Source organism: Paroedura picta, chromosome 11 (assembly GCF_049243985.1).
Source record: "Paroedura picta isolate Pp20150507F chromosome 11, Ppicta_v3.0, whole genome shotgun sequence".
NCBI lineage: Eukaryota > Metazoa > Chordata > Lepidosauria > Squamata > Gekkonidae > Paroedura > Paroedura picta.
The window spans coordinates 2,738,363-2,755,452 of NC_135379.1; the positions used below are offsets into that span (position 1 = coordinate 2,738,363).

Genomic DNA, 17,090 nt, shown 5'->3' on the forward strand with positions numbered 1-17,090 from the left:
ACATTTACTTTTCCCCCCCAGCACCACTTCCCTTCTTTAAAGAAAAGTTAGAGAACAAAGAGCTACAAGAGGACAGTACAGCCATTCTGAAATGCGAAATCTCCCAGCCCGACATCTCAGCGACGTGGAAAAAAGGCACCCAGGTGATTTCTCCAAGCCCCAAATATGAAATCCAGCAAGAAGGAACAACGCATACCTTGAAGATTTATGATCTGAAAGTGGAAGATTCGGGCAAATATACCTGTGACATCGGAAACGAGAAGACCGTGGCAATGGTGGCGGTAGAAGGTAGGGGGAGAATATAATAGACTCACAGAATCCTAGAGGGGGAAGGGGCCACGGAGGCCATCTAGTCCAGTCCCCTGCTCAGTGCAGGATCAGCCTCAAGCAGCCAGGAGAAAGATCTGTCCAGCCTCCACTTGAAGAGGGCCAGCAAGGGGGAGCCCACCACCTCCTTGGGCAGCCCATTCCACTGCTGGACTGCTTCAACTGTGGATTTTTCCCCCTGATATCTAGCCGATATTGTTCTCCATGTAGTTTAAAGCCATCACTGTCTGTTTTGCTAAGCAGGAAAGAAGCCACCTTTTGTTTGGTCATGATCCTGTACATCTTCTCCTGCAACTGGGTTTTGTCATAAGCTTAAAGAGGCCTAGCTGATCTATCACTGGAGATGCTGGGAATTTAACCTTGGACCTTCTCGACTGCAGAAAAACATGATGTATATACAGCAATGTGACAGTGAAATACCCATTAAATGGTTTTGCTTTATCTCCAACATATTTTTCTGCAGTGCAGAAGGTCCCAGTATCTCCAGTGATGGATCAGGTAGTCAGTGATGTGAGAGAGCTCAGCCTGAGACCCTGGAGAGCAGCTGCCAGTCTGAGTAGACAATACTGACAATCTGGTTCAGTAGAAGGCAGCTTCATGTTGTTCAATTTTGTCCCAAATTTCTACTTCCCTCCTTGAAAAATACAGGGGAAAAAAACCTGTTTTCTTCCAGAGCTTTTCCATTTCCAGTACTACCGGCTCATGGTTCTTCTTAAGAAGAGCTGGTGGTCTATCAGGTCCAGCATCCTGTCTCACATAGCATCCAGGACGTAACTCTGGTCAGTCATAGAAGTCAAGACCTTCCCTTGATAAGGACCTCCAAAGAGATCCTCCTGGATCAGACCAGAGAAGGTCCATCTAATCCAACCTCCTGTCTCACACAATGGACAACCAGTTCCTCTGGAGGTCCAGCAACAGAAGACACAGGCCGAGGCCTTCATAAGAACACCAGAAGGGCCTTCCTGGATCAGACCAATGGTCTATCTAGCCCAGCATCCTACCTCACACAGTGGCCAACCAGTTCCTCTGGAGGGCCAACAAACAGGGCCTAGGGGTTGAGACCTTCCCCTGCTGTTGCCTCCTGGCTCTGGGATTCATCAGCTTAGTGCCTCTGAATGTGGAGGTTCCCCTCAGTAGGCAGGACTTATCCTCTATGGTTCCCCCTTTAAAAACTGTTTATTCAATTTCCCCGTGTGACTTTCAGCCCTCCCAGCTCTTTTTGAAGCTGAGCTAGAGAACCAAGATGTGGAAGAAGGTGAGACGGTCACCCTCCGGGCTCAGCTGTCCAAACCCAACGTGCCCGTCAAGTGGAGCAAAGGCTCAGTCAAACTGCGGGCCAGCGACAAGTATGAGATGAGGCAAGAGGGTTCGGTGGTCGAACTTCTCATCCACAATGCTCTGCCGGAGGACTCTGGAGACTACACATGTGACTCCGGTGACCAGCAGACTACGGCCTCTTTGCTAGTAAAAGGTGAGAATGAGATTCCTTGTGCCGCCTCTGCAAGGGGGGGGGGTTGGTCAGTGCTCGTTCAAGATGAGTCTCTGTGTCAGTCTGTCTGCAGCAGCAGCAACAAGCAAGAGAGCAGGAGCACTTAAGGACTAGCCACATTCATGTCAGCGTAGGAGATTTCGTTAATCACCTCTCACTTCCTTAGATCCAGCTAGCGTCTGCCTTCATATCACAAGGTCAGCGGATTTCCATTCTGTGCAGATAAATGTGGTTTCTTCCATGGAAAGTCCATCTAGTCCAGAAGCACATCTCACACAGCCACCAACCAGTTGATATGGAGGGCCAACTACAGGGCATAGAGGCCGAGGTCTTCCCCTGATAAGAGCATCCGAAGAGCCCTGTTGGGTCAGACTAGGGAGGGTCCATCTAGTCCAGCATCCTGTCTCACACAGTGGCCAATCAGTTCTTCTACAGAGCTAACAACAGGGCAGAGAGGCCAAAGCCTTCCTCTTATGTAGGCTCCTGGCAATGGGATTTAGAGGTTGACTACCATTGAACGTGGAATTTCATAGAATCATAGAATCATAGAGTTGGAAGGGGCCATACAGGCCATCTAGTCCAACCCCCCGCTCAACGCAGGATCAGCCCAAAATTTCCCTTTGGTCCACATTCACAACTGACCCCTACCCATTGTAATTAATTTATCCTGGGACCTGCTCCCTTCTCAGCAACCCCCTTCCCAGATACTCAGTAACTGTTATGGTAGTTGAGTCTAGGGGCACCTTGAAGACCACCAAAGTTTCATTCATAACCACTCATGTGCATGCACACTTATGTAAATATTGAAGAAGTATCTTTGCACACTGAAGCTTATACCCAGAATTAAACTTTGTTGTTCTTAAAGATGCCCCTGGGCTCAAACCTTGTCCCGTTGCTTCACATCAATATGGCGACCCACCTGAATCTCTGTGAAGGGTGCAATAAAACCAGAGTCCTGGAGCACCTTTAAGACCAACAAAGATTTATTCAAGGCGTGAGCTTTCGAGTGCAAGCCCTCTTCCTCAGACTGTGAACTCTGTGAAGGGTGTTTGTCTTCTGTTTTTTTTTCCCACGTGTAGCTTTGCCGGCACTTTTCCTTAAGCCACTCGAGAGCCAGGAGGCAGAGGAGGGGGGCTCCGTCACCCTGAGCTGCGAGATCTCAAAACACGGCGCCTCTGTGCAGTGGAAGAAAGAAGGCTCCCTGCTACGCCCCAGTGACAAGTGCCAGATGAAGCAGGCTGGAGCGGTGGCAGAACTGACCATCTGCAAACTGACCGCCTCGGACGGTGGGGAGTACACTTGTGACACCGGAGACCAGAAGACCACTGCGGCTCTGCTGGTGAAAGGTGGGGTTGGAGTGAGGATTGCAGGACACAGCAAATTTAAATTGTGAACTAGAGCAGCGGTAGTCAACCTGTGTTCCTCCAAATGTCCATGGACTACAATTCCCATGAGCCCCTGCCAGCGTTCGCTGGCAGGGGCTCATGGGAATTGTAGTCCATGGACATCTGGAGGACCACAGGTCGACTACCCCTGTTTTAAAACCCATAAATGATGGTATAAGCTTCAATTTTTCTCCTGGTGGAATCATGGGAATTGAGGTCCATGGACATCTGGAGGACCACAGGTTGACTTCCGCTGAACTAGAGCTTTGCAAATTCACCTGGGAAAGGCTGCCCATTTTGGCCCCTTTTGCAATTTGGGTTCCCTTTGGAGTTCAGCTTAGGAGAGAGGTGGTAGGTATTCAGTATTAACATCCGAGGTCAGGCTTCCTCAACCAGGGTTTTGTGAAACCCTGGGGTTTCTGGACAGCCCTGGAAGGGTTTCCCAAATGGGTGGGAGTTAATTCATTTTTTAATATTAAAAAATGTGTTAAACATTTATTGGGTGATTTGACGGTACATGGTCACATCAACCTGCTCCCCCCCAAATGGCCCATGAGGGGCCTGGAGTTCTGCTTCCCAGCCATATTCTGCATGATCGTACCATTTCTGGGGTTTTTTGAAGCACAAAGAACATTTTAGGGGGTTCTCAATGGTTAAAAAGTTGAGAAAGGCTGCATTAATTTCACCCCATTGGTTCTGGTCCATCCCTCCAGGGCAGAAAGAACAACTCCGCTCCATCCTCTATAGCAGGGGTAGACAACCAGTGGTCCTCCAGATGTCCATGGACTACAATTCCCATGAGCCCCTGCCAGTGTTTACTTGCATGGACTCATGGGAATTGTAGTCCATGGACATCCAGAGGACCACAGGTTGTCTACCCCTGCTCTAGAGGAACTTCCTTTGGACACTCATAGCACAGTGTCATGTATGACGCATGTGTCACGCCAGTGAAGATATAGCAGCGCAGTGAGGAGTTATTTGGAACGGAGACACCTCTGAAAAAAAGTTCTTGAATCTCCCTCTAGAACCGCCAGCCACCATAGTGGAAGCGCTGAAAGACATCACCTTGTTTGAAAGCGAAGATGCCGTATTTCAGTGCCGGGTCTCCCGGGAGAAGGCCAAGGATGTGCACTGGAGCCTCGGAGGGGTGCCCCTCCAGTCCAACGAAATGAACGAAATTGCGGTCCGAGGGAAGCTTCACACTCTGACCCTCCGGAAGGTCACCCTGGAGGACTCCGGGCTGGTCGCCTTCAGCGTGGGTCAACATTCGTCTGAGGCTCGGCTGACGGTGCAGCGTAAGTGACGCTGAGGCCCGCCAGCTAGGGGACCTCTTCATTTTTGTCTTCTGCCATCTTGGCCCTTGTTGGAATAGTTTGATTTCTACCGAGTTCTCAATGCGGCAGTCAGAAGAAGTGATCCCCACGAAGCACAGTGAAATGCCCCAGTTTGTGTGCATTCTGCATGCAAAATACGGATTGGGGTTTTTTGGGGGGTGGGGGGACTTTTTTGCATGAAGTACAGTGACAGTTGGTCCCATGGGGGACTGAGCTGTCTGTTTGTCTGTTTATTTATGGGGACCAGCATATTTACGGGATTGCTTTTTCCACTACGCCCCCCCAAAAAAGCTCATTAAGATAATCAGACCAAAACTTGCTGAGGAATCCTGGTCTGAAGGAGGTGAAATTGGCCTCATCCAGGGCCTTTTTGACCTTGACTCTGCCAGGAGAGATCAGGGCCCTTAATTCTGCAGAGCCTGGAAGACAGAGCTGTTCTACCAGGCATCTGGTTGGGGTCCTGATAAATCTCCCCAGTAGCACCTTTAAGACCAACATAGACCAACAACCCATTTGAATATTCTAGATAGGCCCTTGTGGAAGGGATCCCCAAAATTTTGAGCATATCCTAAAAGAAAATTTCTATCTACAAAGTTGAAGACGGGAATATTTTTGACTGCCAAATCTTACGACCAACGTACTGGTTACTGAATGATAATGTCAGTACAGTCTGAGTTTCTCTTCTCCTCTCTACAGCTGCCCCGGTCATCTTTGTAAAGCAGCTGGAGAACAGAGAAGAAGAAGAAGGTGGCACGGCCATCTTCCGCTGTGAAGCTTCCAAGCCTGGGGCCCGGGTGGAATGGAAGAAGGACTCCTCTGCGATCCAGCCTGGCCAGAAATTTGAAATCAGGGCGGAAGGAAACGCCCACATCTTGACCATTCATGACCTAGTCCCCGAAGACTCGGGACAATACAGCTGCAATACCGCTGACAGGAAAACCACGGCCAGGCTCAAAGTTAAAGGTGAGAACATGTCCTTGGGTTGCCTCGTTATAGTGTCAAGTGGTGCTTACTACTCTGGTCTCCCATCAAAATTCAAATGTCTTTTCTTAGCATGAACCGTGCATTAAAAGGGAGACAGCTGCCCTCTTAACCATTCGGAGATTCGGCATATGAATTAAAATATAAATAAAATAAATGTAATTTAATTTTAAAAACTGCTTTTCAACAGAAACCTCTGATTTGCGCAAATCTAGTTAGAGCATAAATTAAGACGAACGAGGGCTTTCTTCTCCTTGCACCTTCATACAGCCCTCCCTGTGCTTTTCAAACGCCGTCTCCAAAACAAGGAGGTTGAGGCCGGGAATACGGTGTCCTTGTGCTGTGAGCTGACCAAGCCCATGGCTCCGGTGGTGTGGAAGAAAGGGAGAGTGGTCCTTCAGGCCAGTGACAAGTACGAGATCAGACAAGAGGAGAACTTTGCGGAGCTCCTGATCTATGACGTGGAAGCCCAGGACGCTGGGGATTACTCCTGCGACTCAGGCGATCAACAGACCACGGCCACGTTGCAAGTCAAAGGTAGAAATAATTAGTGCCAGTTTCTGTTGACGGACTGTAAATATGCAGAGGAGGGACGTGGCACCGGCTGCTTAAAGAATAAATAGCTTTATTGAGGAGATAAATGACTTTGTAAAGGAGAGAGGAGAGAGAGTCCTAACAGTCTAACTGGTTAACTGTTGTTCTTCAGGGAGGAAGTGTGCTCAAAGGAGCAGGAAGTCTCCCATTGAGCCAGTCAGGAAGTTCCTAATCTAAATATGCTAAGTACACATCTCCTCAGACGCCCCCTGTAGGATTTTATGCACTTGAGTCAGGCACACTACAGATATTGTGCATTTAGCCAGTTTTTTGCTGTGGCTCTCCTGGGGGGGTTGCTGTTTTGATTAACATCCTGTCTTCTGGGCGGTAATAATTGCTTCCTTCCTTTCTTTGTTTCATTTTTGTGTGTATTATAATCCCAATACGGAAGCCAAAAGTACCATGAAGTATTTGGTTTAGTAGCGATGCCCAGCCCTGGTGAGTCCTTGTGCTGGACGCCTCCGCCTGATAGATCCTGCCCTAATTCTCTCTTCCCTGCAGTTCTGCCAGTCCTCTTTAAAGAAGAGTTGCAGAATGTGGAGTCGGAAACAGGTGGGCAAGCCGTCCTCTGCTGTGAGATCTCCCAGCCTGGTGCGCATGTCGAGTGGAGGAAAGGCGCCCTGGTCCTCCAGCCCAGTGCCAAGTACGAGATGCGCCAGAAAGGCACAAGTGTTGAACTGATCATTCACGACATTGAGCCAGAGGATTGTGGGCCTTATACCTGCAGCACCGGAGATGAACTAACGACAGGAGCCGTCTACGTGCAAGGTATGTTCACCCGTTTCCTTTTGGGTACGTTTTATAATCTGTAGCACTTGCGCGCAAGATCATGTTGCTCAACTCCCTGGTTCCAGACGCACTCCTGCGTGCCAAGACGTATTTGTTGCAGTGAGTCTATGTAATAAGTGTTATGGAGCCAGCCACAAAATGGCTGCTGCAGGAGGTGGAGCCAGCCACAAAATGGCTGTGGAGCCAGCTACAGATTGGCTGCGGTGCAGAATGCCTGCTGCAGTGCCACATGCATGCACACAGAGGAAGTCCAAAAAAAGGGAGGAGAGGAATGATTTAAAAGACATGCTGAGTAAGAGGAACAAGAGGGAGAATAAGGCTAGTGCTTTGCTGCCAACTGTTACAGAAGCAACATTATTTTATTCTGCACAACTAATCCGCTCCCCATTCACATGCTGGCTGGTGGCACCATTCCCTGGCTCCACCGAGTTTTCAAAAATACTTGGTTTGGGAACCCCTGCTCTAAAGAGTGACAAAAGGTTTACGATATCTCAGTCACATCTACAACATGCAATTGTTGAAAAAGAAAATGAGCTCACAAACTGTCCACGCTGAGATGGCTTCGTAATGTTCAATATTTTTCCTTGGTGAGAAAAACAAAGCTTGAATTGCTCATTTATGTGAAGCTATAGTTTTTAAAAAATGCTGCATCTGTTTGAGTCCTTATGTTCAGAATATTAATATATGGCTGAATGTACCATGAGATACATGTTCAGGAGTGGGATGGGCTGTCCAAGGAGTTGGTGCGCTCCCCCTCACTGGTGGTCCTCAACAGCAGTTGGTCAGAGACTTATCCTGGATGCTTGAGGCTGATCCTGTACTGAGCAGGGGGTTGGACTGGATGGCCTGCATTGCCTTTTCCCATCCCACTCTAGGATCTGTGAGTCCAGTTCAGCAGTGGGATGGGCTGCCTAAGGAGGTGGGGAGCTCCCTCTGCCTGGCGGTCTTCAAGCAGCGGCTGGACAGACCCTTATCCTGGGTGCTTGAGGCTGATCCTGCATTGAGCAGGAGGCGGGACTAGGTGGCCTCCATGGCCCCTTCCCACTCTAGGATTCTAGGATTGTATTCTATTGTTCTTACTTGCCCATTATCAAGGGACAGCTTGGTGGTATGAATGGTTGCTTCCACAACAGATCCATTTCCTTATAAAACCAGAGGGTGTTGAGTGAAGGGACAGAGAGCTGAGATGCTGGCAGAACTAATCTTGTTGGAAAGATCTCTGTCAACTGATGCTCCCAAGCTCATGGCTGAAACAGCGTGTTCACATGAGCGAGTCGATGAGCAGAACACCACTTATTACAAGTATATTTTTGTACGGTGTGATCCCCAAAACATGAACTTGCGTGTTTATATGGATTCTTAATCTTTTGAATTATCCTGTGCATTTCTAAATTGCGGCTTGCAACATCACATCTTCAGTTCTGAAGATTTTGTTTTTGAGACATGAGTAGGGATGTCAACCACAGGGCAGGTAGGTGGTTGGGTGGAGTTCTCTGATCTCCCGACTACAGAGGTTGGTTTCCCTCAATGAAACGGCAGCTTCGGGAGGTGGATTGTATTCCATCACAACCCACCTAGCTCCCTCCCCCAGCATTGCCCCAAATCTCAGTGAATTTCTCACCATGGAATCGGGATCCCTAGATGTGAGATTGTGATAGATATTCACCATGCCGACTTGGACAGAGCTGTCAACCAGAGCGAGTCCACCAATAAAAACTGGTTGTCAGACCTTGAGTATGCTGTTATTTTAGTGTGAAAGCCCTAGGGGGCTAGGTTTGTGGATCCTCTTTGTACCAATGGAGTCCACAACATGAGCCGTGATCACAGAATTTTGTGGAAGCCTGTGGGAACAAACGCTCGCGCCCTTTTCTTCTCCCTTGGTTCGCATTCTCTTGTTCTGTTACACAGAAGAAGAAGTGCAGATAGTTTCTGGCTTAAAGAACACGGACGTCTTTGCGGGCGAGTCGGCCACGTTCTCCTGTGAGCTCTCGCGCTCTGGCGTGAAGAACGTGCAGTGGTGGCTGGACGGATCCCCCCTCCAGAGCAGCCCCGTCAACGAGATCTCTTTACAAGACGGGAAAACTCACACTTTGACCCTAAAGGACCTTGGCCCGAATGATTCGGGAATTGTGACCTTCCGGGCGGGCCCTCTCCTATCCTCCGCTAAATTGTTAATCAAAGGTATTTTGCCTCTGACCGAAACACTGACAAGTCCACCCACAGCCATGCCGCATTTGCTTCTGACATCCAGCGGCCCTTAACCCGGTTCTGCAAAATGGCTAAGGCATGCATTAACCAGCAAACCACCCCAGTAAGCACAAATCTCAACCATATTTATTTGATGGCATTTATTTATGTTATGAATTTGCTCCCACCTGCTGTCTTACTTGGATGATTAACTGACTGAAAGAGGTGATCTAGAGTTTGTATTTGTGATAGGACTTCTGCAGAAACTTCTGAGCATTTCTTCTTTTTCCATCTAATTTATTTGGATCTGAGAAGAAAACTTCTGAATTCTCATCTGAATGAGGAGGCTGCCCGCTCTTCTGTCATTTAATGGATCTGGATTTTAATATAATATTAGACATATGGAAATACAGGGCTGCTGCAATTAAATGTTTTTTAATGAATATTGAACAGCAATAACCTTTTGTTATATTGCTGTCCCTTTCTGTTTGACCAGCTTTAAGAGCTAGATGGGATTAGATTATTCATTTTGCTCTTCCCCCCCCATGGGCTGCAGGAATCTGCAGAAAATCACATCTTAGATAGCCCTGTTTTTTAGAAGTGCAGGCCTCAAGTCATAAGTATTGGGATATTCGGTTAAGGCAGCAGAGTTTGCCCAGCCACAGAAGTGTGACATTGTGTGCAGTAAAATAAACCTCCCAAGAAGTATATTGCAAAAGGAAAATTTACATCTATTCAAGTAGGTTCAGTTCAGAGAGCCAGTTTGGTGTATTGGTTAGGAGTGCGGACTTCTAATCCGGCATGCCGGGTTCGATTCTGCGCTCCCCCACATGCAGCCAGCTGGGTGACCTTGAGCTCGCCACGGCACTGATAAAACTGTTCTGACTGAGCAGTGATATCAGGGCTTTCTCACCTCACCTCCCTCACAGGGTGTCTGTTGTGGGGAGAGGAAGGGGAAGGCGAATGTAAGCCGCTTTGAGCCTCCTTTGGGTAGGGAAAAGCGGCATATAAGAACCAACTCTTCTTCTTCTTCTTCATATGCGGGCTGCAGTCAAAAGGAGAGAGAGAAGCCAAATCAAAAGAGTACCCTCCCTATCTCCAATGGCCAGCTTGTTTGGCATCATGGGGGTATGAGCACACAGTCTCTGCTGGTGAGACCTAAGGAGACATGTGAAAGGCTATGTGGAAGTAGAGAGAGGGTGTATTGAGAGAGTGAGTGAGAGAGGAGGGGTCAGCTGGCAGTTCCCAGCTTAAGACCAAGAGAGGCATCTCAAAGAGGTAATACACATAGTTAGAGTGATGTGGGGCCCACTCTCAGTCCCAAAATGCTCAATGTGTTGCTTTCAGTGAGATGCATATTCAGAAATTCATCTGGATGCCTATCAAAATACCAGTGATTTCTTTTTCTTTCCATGAGAGATACCTTCTATTCACTGTTGACCAGTCAGCCTTCCTTTTAAGCTCCCCCTCCAAACGGCCTGTGTCTTTTCCTTGTGTGGAGTTTGACCCAAGGCATGCAGTGAGAAGGGACAGGAAAAATGCAAACTGCTATACAACTGAAACCAGCTATGGGGACAGCCTGGGTGTCATCCAATAAGGAGTAGCAAAGGAAGATGTTCTCATGGTAGGCTGTCCGGGCAGCATCATTTCCTAAGAATCCTGCTTTGTGCTTCCACTCCCATAACACACCTGATCCTGTCCACAGTGTGCATTGGGGCTGAGAAGCTGAGCATGACGCTGATGTGCAGGGCTAATATATGTCTTGAACCTGATTCTGGACTCTGGAAACGCACCGATGCAAAACCCGGCTCTAACGTATCCGCTGCGCACCACACGCCGACTTCCGTTAATTGCTTACCCATCTGCTTCGTTAGCGCTAATTCCCAACACTCGCCATTGCTAAACTGAGCACATAAGGTAGCGCTTCCGGTCCCTTTTCATGCGCCTCACTCGCTTCTCGGCCCACGCTCTGTGTTTGTAACGAAGCGCCCGTAATCGCTCCCGAAGGATCTGCTAACGCGTGTCCCTCCTGACGTGTCGGTTGACAGATCCAGCCATTGAGGTGGTGAGCCCCATTCAGGATATTACAGTTGACGAAGACGGCGTGGCGGAATTCGTCTGCCAGTACTCCAGGCCCGTGCAGGCCACGTGGAAGAAAAACGACCAAGAGGTTCACGCTGACGGCCAGCGCATCGTCACTAAGCAAGACTGGAACGTGGCAACGTTGACATTTACTCCTGCTCTACCAGGGGACACCGGCATCTATTCCTGCGAAGCTGGGGGCACCAAAGTGGTGGCCATGCTTGACGTCCAAGGTGAGGATCAGGCCACACATAGATCCCTGCTCCTTCCTCTTCAAGCGGTCTATCCTTGTCGTTGCCACCACTTGCCTGGGTGGCTCCTTCTCTTTCCCTTGGAGAGATCGTGGCTCAGTGGGAGAGCCCCTGCATTGCATGCAGGAGGTCCCAGGTTCAATCCCCATCTTCTCCAGTTAACATGACCCTGCAGCAGGTGATGTTCAAGGCCTCTGGCTGAGGCCCTGGAGAGCTGCTACCCGTCCCGTCTGAGTAGACCTTGTTGGATTAAGCATCTGATTCAACACAAAGGCAACTTCAAGCATTCATTTATCCCAGTCTCCAGATGACAGCAAGCCACCCTTTTCCCCTTGGTCTGTCTATCTATATTTATTTCAGCATGAGAAAGATTCTTATCCAGTTTCACCCCAAAAGAGTCAGGGTCCAGTGGAGATTTGTACCTGGGTCTCCCAGCTCCAGGCTTTCACCAAGAAGCCCTGGGCTCCAATCTCATCCCAGCCATGAACTTACTGGGATGGTCTGAAACCAGACTCTTCTTGGGATTCAACTTCCCCATTTTACTATGGGAACAGCCCCTCCTCCCTTCTCCCAAGCTGGAGCACCATGGCTCCCTTGGGTCTGGGGGAGAGAAATGTCCGCCATCAATGAAGACTTAGCAGGATGAAGCAATTGGGTCCAAATACTCCCTACCTTACAGGGTTGTTGTAAGGCTCACTGAAATAATGTATGTGAGGCTCTGTGTAAATACAAATTATTATTATTATTATTATTATTATTATTATTATTATTATTATTATTATGGTTGTTGTCTTTGGTGTTATTAGTGTACAATTGTTTAACCACAGTTGGCGATTGTTGGTTGCTGTCAGCTAGTGACGTTATATGCTTTTTAATATTACATATATAGTTGTTTAGTTATGTTAGTTATTAGTTATATTATTCCTTGTTCAGTGCCTAAGATGGTCCACCTTTAAAAAAAATAAAATAAAAATAAAATATTCATCATGACAATGTGGTATTTTATACGTCACTGCAAATATTAACAAGTACTTAAAACAATACCATTCACCCAACACTCATTATCTTTCATCATTATTCTGGTCACAGAAAGTGGGGGATTTTTCAGATGTTTTCTGTCAGATGACAAGAAAGTAAATTCGCCACTTGTTATAAGAACCTCAGAAGAGCCCTGCTGGCTCCGGCCACTGGTCCATCCAGTCCAGCATCTCATCTCACACAGTGGTCAGCCAATTGCTCTGGAGGGACAACAGCAGGACAGAGAGGTCAAGGCCTTCCCTTGATACGAACATCAGAAGAGCTGTGCTGGATCAGGCCAGTGAGGGTCATAGAATCATAGAATCATAGAGTTGGAAGGGGCCATACAGGCCATCTAGTCCAACCCCCTGCTCAATACAGGATTAGCCCAAAGCATCCTAAAGCATCCATCCAGTCCTGCATCTTGTCCTGCATCTTGTCCCACACGCATCTTGTCCCTCCTCTGGAGGGTCAACAGCCAGGCAGGGAGACTAAGGCATTTCCCTTATAGGAACATGAGAAAAGTCCTGCTGGATGAAACCAGTGAGGGTCCATCCAGTCCAGCATCCTGCCTCACTCTGGGGAGCCATAAAGGGGTACAGAAGGTTTCCCCTGACATGGCCTCCTGGCCCTGGGATTCAGAGGTTTAGTTTTGATCTTGAGCTGAAGCGAATTTCCCAGCCTCTTCAGCTCATGACCAACGAGTCAGCTTTTAGTGGTGGGCCCACCTGGCAGCCTCTGGGAACAGTGGAAGACCGACTTGTTGTGAGCCCAGGCAGTTTGCTACCGGCCTCACAGGGGTGTGGAATTCAGGTAAATGGTTTCCCTGCAGCCATTTAGAGGCATGAGCAATTGTTTGGCCTCTTCAAGAAGGACAGGGACTGGATCCATCGATTCATGGAAGGAGCGGAAGGCTCCTTGTGTAGAGAGAAGTTCTGGTGTTATTGGATTTGGATCCAACCTAAATATTGCAAAACCAGCTGATTGTGGTTTTTAAGGATCTCTTCCCAGCCAGTGTGAAGCCATGCATTTCCAAGGTAATGCTCAAGTAGGATTTAACCCATTTATTTGTTTTCTCCCCCTTCCCAAACAGCCAAGAACACGATTGTCCAAGGCCTAGAGAACGTCGAGGTAGTGGAGGGAGGGGAAGCCCTCTTCGAATGCTACCTTTCCAAGCCAGAGTCCTACAATTATAATTGGCTGATAGACGACGAACCTGCTAAAACCTCCGAAAACATCGAGATGGTCTATTTTGAAAATGGACTGCGCCACCTCCTTCTCTTGAAGAATCTGACCCCCCAGGACAGCTGCAGGGTGACTTTCCTGACAAGTGATGTTGTGACCTCAGCATTCCTGACTGTAAAAGGTAACGACAACCTTGGTGGTGGTGTGGTTAAAGAGGAGTGGACCCTAATCTGGAGAAATGGGTTTGAGGCCCCACTCCTCCCCCCTCCCCCATGCAGCCAGCTGGGTGTCCTTGGGCTAGTCCCAGTTCTCTTAGAGCTGTTCTTGCAGAGCAGTTCTCTCGGAGCTCTCTTGTTCCACCCACTTCACAAGGTGTCTGTTGTGGGGAGAGGAAGGGAAAGGTGTTTGGAAGCTGCTTTGGGACTCCATCGGGTAGTAAGAAGTGGGGTATAAAAAACAGGTTTTCCCCATGGCTTCTGATATTATCACTGCATCACAAGAAAGAACTGCAGGGCAGTCGCTCACAGGTGAAGATTCATGCTGGAAATGGTTACGGCTTTGTTCTTCTACCAGAATATTGATATTGAGGCTTTTACCAATGTCCTTCTAGTCCATTTTAAATATTTTAAAAATTCATAATTTTGCAGAATCTAAGGCATAGTGATAAAAATAGAATGGAATTTAAAAAAAACCTCAAGTATGTTATTTTGCCCATTTCACCTGCTTTTAATTTTATTCTAATATCAGAGCTTTGATATTCCAGCTACAGATTTTGGGACCCGTGATTTTGGTGGCAAAGCTTCAATATGAAAAAAGGGGTGAAATGCCAGGCTGCTTAGAATAATAAAATAGAGAGAATTAGCCCTAATAGCCTGCCTGTTCTGAATACACTCGGTTTTCTGTCCTGGAGGCAAGCAGAGAGGAAGTGTGCTCGAAGGAGCAGGAAGTCTCCAGCTGAGCCAATCAGAGCAGAGAAGGAGATCATTTGGATAATATCTGGAAGTACCTAATCTAAATATGCTAAATACACTTCTGATTCCCCCTGTAGGATATTCTTCATAGGATATCCCCCTCACTGGTATATAGGTTTAAAAAGTATTGTACTAATGTAAAAATGTTTTAACTCTTTTTGTGGATTGTTTTGAGCCATCCTCAGGGAAGAGCAGCATATACATGAAATAATAAATAAGAATAAATATGTTTTTGAAGTATACACACTACAGAAGAAGTAAAAAGAAGAAATAAAAAGTTCCATTATTGATTTGGTATAGCCGGGACAATTCCTATTTTTCTTGGATTGACGAAATCACGAGGAATTGATGGTTCGATTGGCATTTGCACACAAGCAGAACAAATTTTGAGGCCGGCCTTTCCCACTTTCCCAGCAGCCGGTTTTATGCCTCTCTTCGAGTGGGACCTGAATTGGTGGCCTTCCTTTGAAGGTTCTGATCACTTACCTGAAATTATCATTGCAGGATGGCGCCTGGAATTCCTGCAGCCGTTAACGGACATTATGGTCACCGCTGGAGGCCAAGCGACCTTCGGCTGCGTGTTAAGCGAAGCGGTGCCCGTTAACGAGGTTGCCTGGTATATTAATGACGTGGACATCCAACCGGACAATGACTGGGAAATCCAGGCAGATGGGAATAGCTACAAACTCATACTGAAGAACGCTCAGCCGCATCACTCTGGGGAGGTGACGTTTGCCGCCAGGGATGCCATTGTGTCTGCCAAGTTGTCTGTCATTGGTAGGTTGAGGTGGGCCATGTCCCCTGTAACTTTGGCTCTAGTGGTTGCCGGAGTTTAAATCTGCAAAGAGGGTTACAGCACCAGGATACTTGGAAGAACAAAATAGTTCTCTCAGTCTAGCTGTTCTGTTCTGCATTCATTCTGTCTCTTAAGGATGTTTAAAAGAGCAGGAAGTCTCCTATGGAGCCAATCAGGACACAGGAGGGGATGATCTGCAAAATATCAGGAAATTCCCTATCTAACTATGCTAAATACACATCTCCTCTGATGCCCCCTGCAGGACATTCTTCATATGCTTCTGAATCATGCACCCTAGAGATCAGGCATAGTCCAACTCATCCTACACCATTGTAATTGTCTCTATTCATCCCTATCATCTCCACTCTCTGCTGTGTGGATTCCTGATTGAGCAACCCGTACATAGAGATTGAGGCCTTCTCCTGACATTGCCTCCTGGCTCTGGGATTCAGAGTTTTTTTAGAAGAAGAGGAAGAGTTGGTTCTTATATGCCACTTTCCCTACCCGAAGGAGGCTCAAAGCGGCTTACAGTCACCTTCCCATTCCTCTCCCCACAACAGACACCCTGTGGGGTGGGTGAGGCTGAGAGAGCCCTGATATCACTGCTCAGTCAGAACAGCTTTATCAGTGCCGTGGTGAGCCCAAGGTCACCCAGCTGGTGGCATGTGGGGAGTGCAGAATCGAACCTGGCATGCCAGATTAGAAGTCCGCACTCCTAACCACTACACCATACTGGCTCCCTTTTAGAGGTCCCCTTTAGTCCCCATGCCTAGTTGCTGCTGATAGGCCCCTCCGCCCTGAATCTGTTGAATTCCCTTTTAAAGGTTATCTATATCTGTGGCCATCGCTACATCCTCAGGCAGCAACTTCCACATATTAACCACTTGTTGTATCAAGAAGTATTCCTTTCCTGCCCAGTTTGCCTGCATGATCGTTATTTTGCTCACTGGAGCTGCAGAATCCCGTTTGCACGAGACGCATTCACTGGTCTTGTTGCATCCGATTCCAGAGTCTGCAACTGGAGTTGCTCGGCCTTTGGTGGACAAGTCCGTCTCGGAAGGGCAGAAGGCCCGCTTGGAATGCGAACTCTCCAGAGAATCCCAAGACATCGTCTGGTTCAAAGGCAAAGAACCGGTGCAGCCCGGAGGGAGATACGAGCTCATCGCTGAAGGCAAAAAACAGACCCTCGTCATCCATGATTTCAAAACGGAAGATCAAGGGTCCTATACCTGCATGGCCTCTCCGGATATAAAAACTTCAGCCAGAATTTCTGTCGAAGGTATCTTATTTTACTGTTTCAGATGTTTAAGCATTTGCATCTCTGTTTCGATCTTCACTGTCTAAGTGGGTCTCTACCTAAGAAAACAATTTTGGTTTCCATTATATATTCCATTATTTATTCAATTTATTGCCTGCTGCTCCCTGAAGGCTCACAGTGGGCCACAGTCATCTATAAAAGCCCCAATAAAATCCCCTTAAAACAGACATAAAAATCAGATTACAGATATAAAAACCCTTAAGACCTGGCAGCAAACTCGCCCCAGCTCTAACAATATCATCTAGAAGGGGAGGGAGGAAGAGGGCAAAGTGGCTTACAATTCCCTTCCTCTCCCCACAGCAGACACCCTGTGAGATAGGTGAGGCGGGGAGAGCTCTGACAGAACTGCTCTGTGAAAACTGCTCTAACAGAACTGGGAGTGGC

The 17,090-nt window shown here is 47.7% G+C and overlaps 1 protein-coding gene across 7 annotated transcripts in view; it reads left to right on the top strand.

The window, feature by feature from the left end:
• OBSCN (obscurin, cytoskeletal calmodulin and titin-interacting RhoGEF) overlaps positions 1–17,090 on the top strand; it is a 146,165-nt gene that overhangs the window by 62,135 nt on the left and 66,940 nt on the right. For 6 of the 7 annotated variants that reach the window (XM_077304054.1, XM_077304057.1, XM_077304056.1 and 3 more), the window contains 11 exons: positions 22–288; positions 1,532–1,798; positions 2,896–3,162; positions 4,227–4,496; positions 5,232–5,498; positions 5,787–6,053; positions 6,612–6,878; positions 11,135–11,401; positions 13,530–13,802; positions 15,097–15,369; positions 16,398–16,667. In XM_077304054.1, the coding sequence (XP_077160169.1) occupies positions 22–288; positions 1,532–1,798; positions 2,896–3,162; positions 4,227–4,496; positions 5,232–5,498; positions 5,787–6,053; positions 6,612–6,878; positions 11,135–11,401; positions 13,530–13,802; positions 15,097–15,369; positions 16,398–16,667 (2,955 nt within the window). The remainder of the gene's footprint in view (positions 1–21; positions 289–1,531; positions 1,799–2,895; positions 3,163–4,226; positions 4,497–5,231; positions 5,499–5,786; positions 6,054–6,611; positions 6,879–11,134; positions 11,402–13,529; positions 13,803–15,096; positions 15,370–16,397; positions 16,668–17,090) is intronic. The other variant, XM_077304058.1, reaches the window with a different exon arrangement.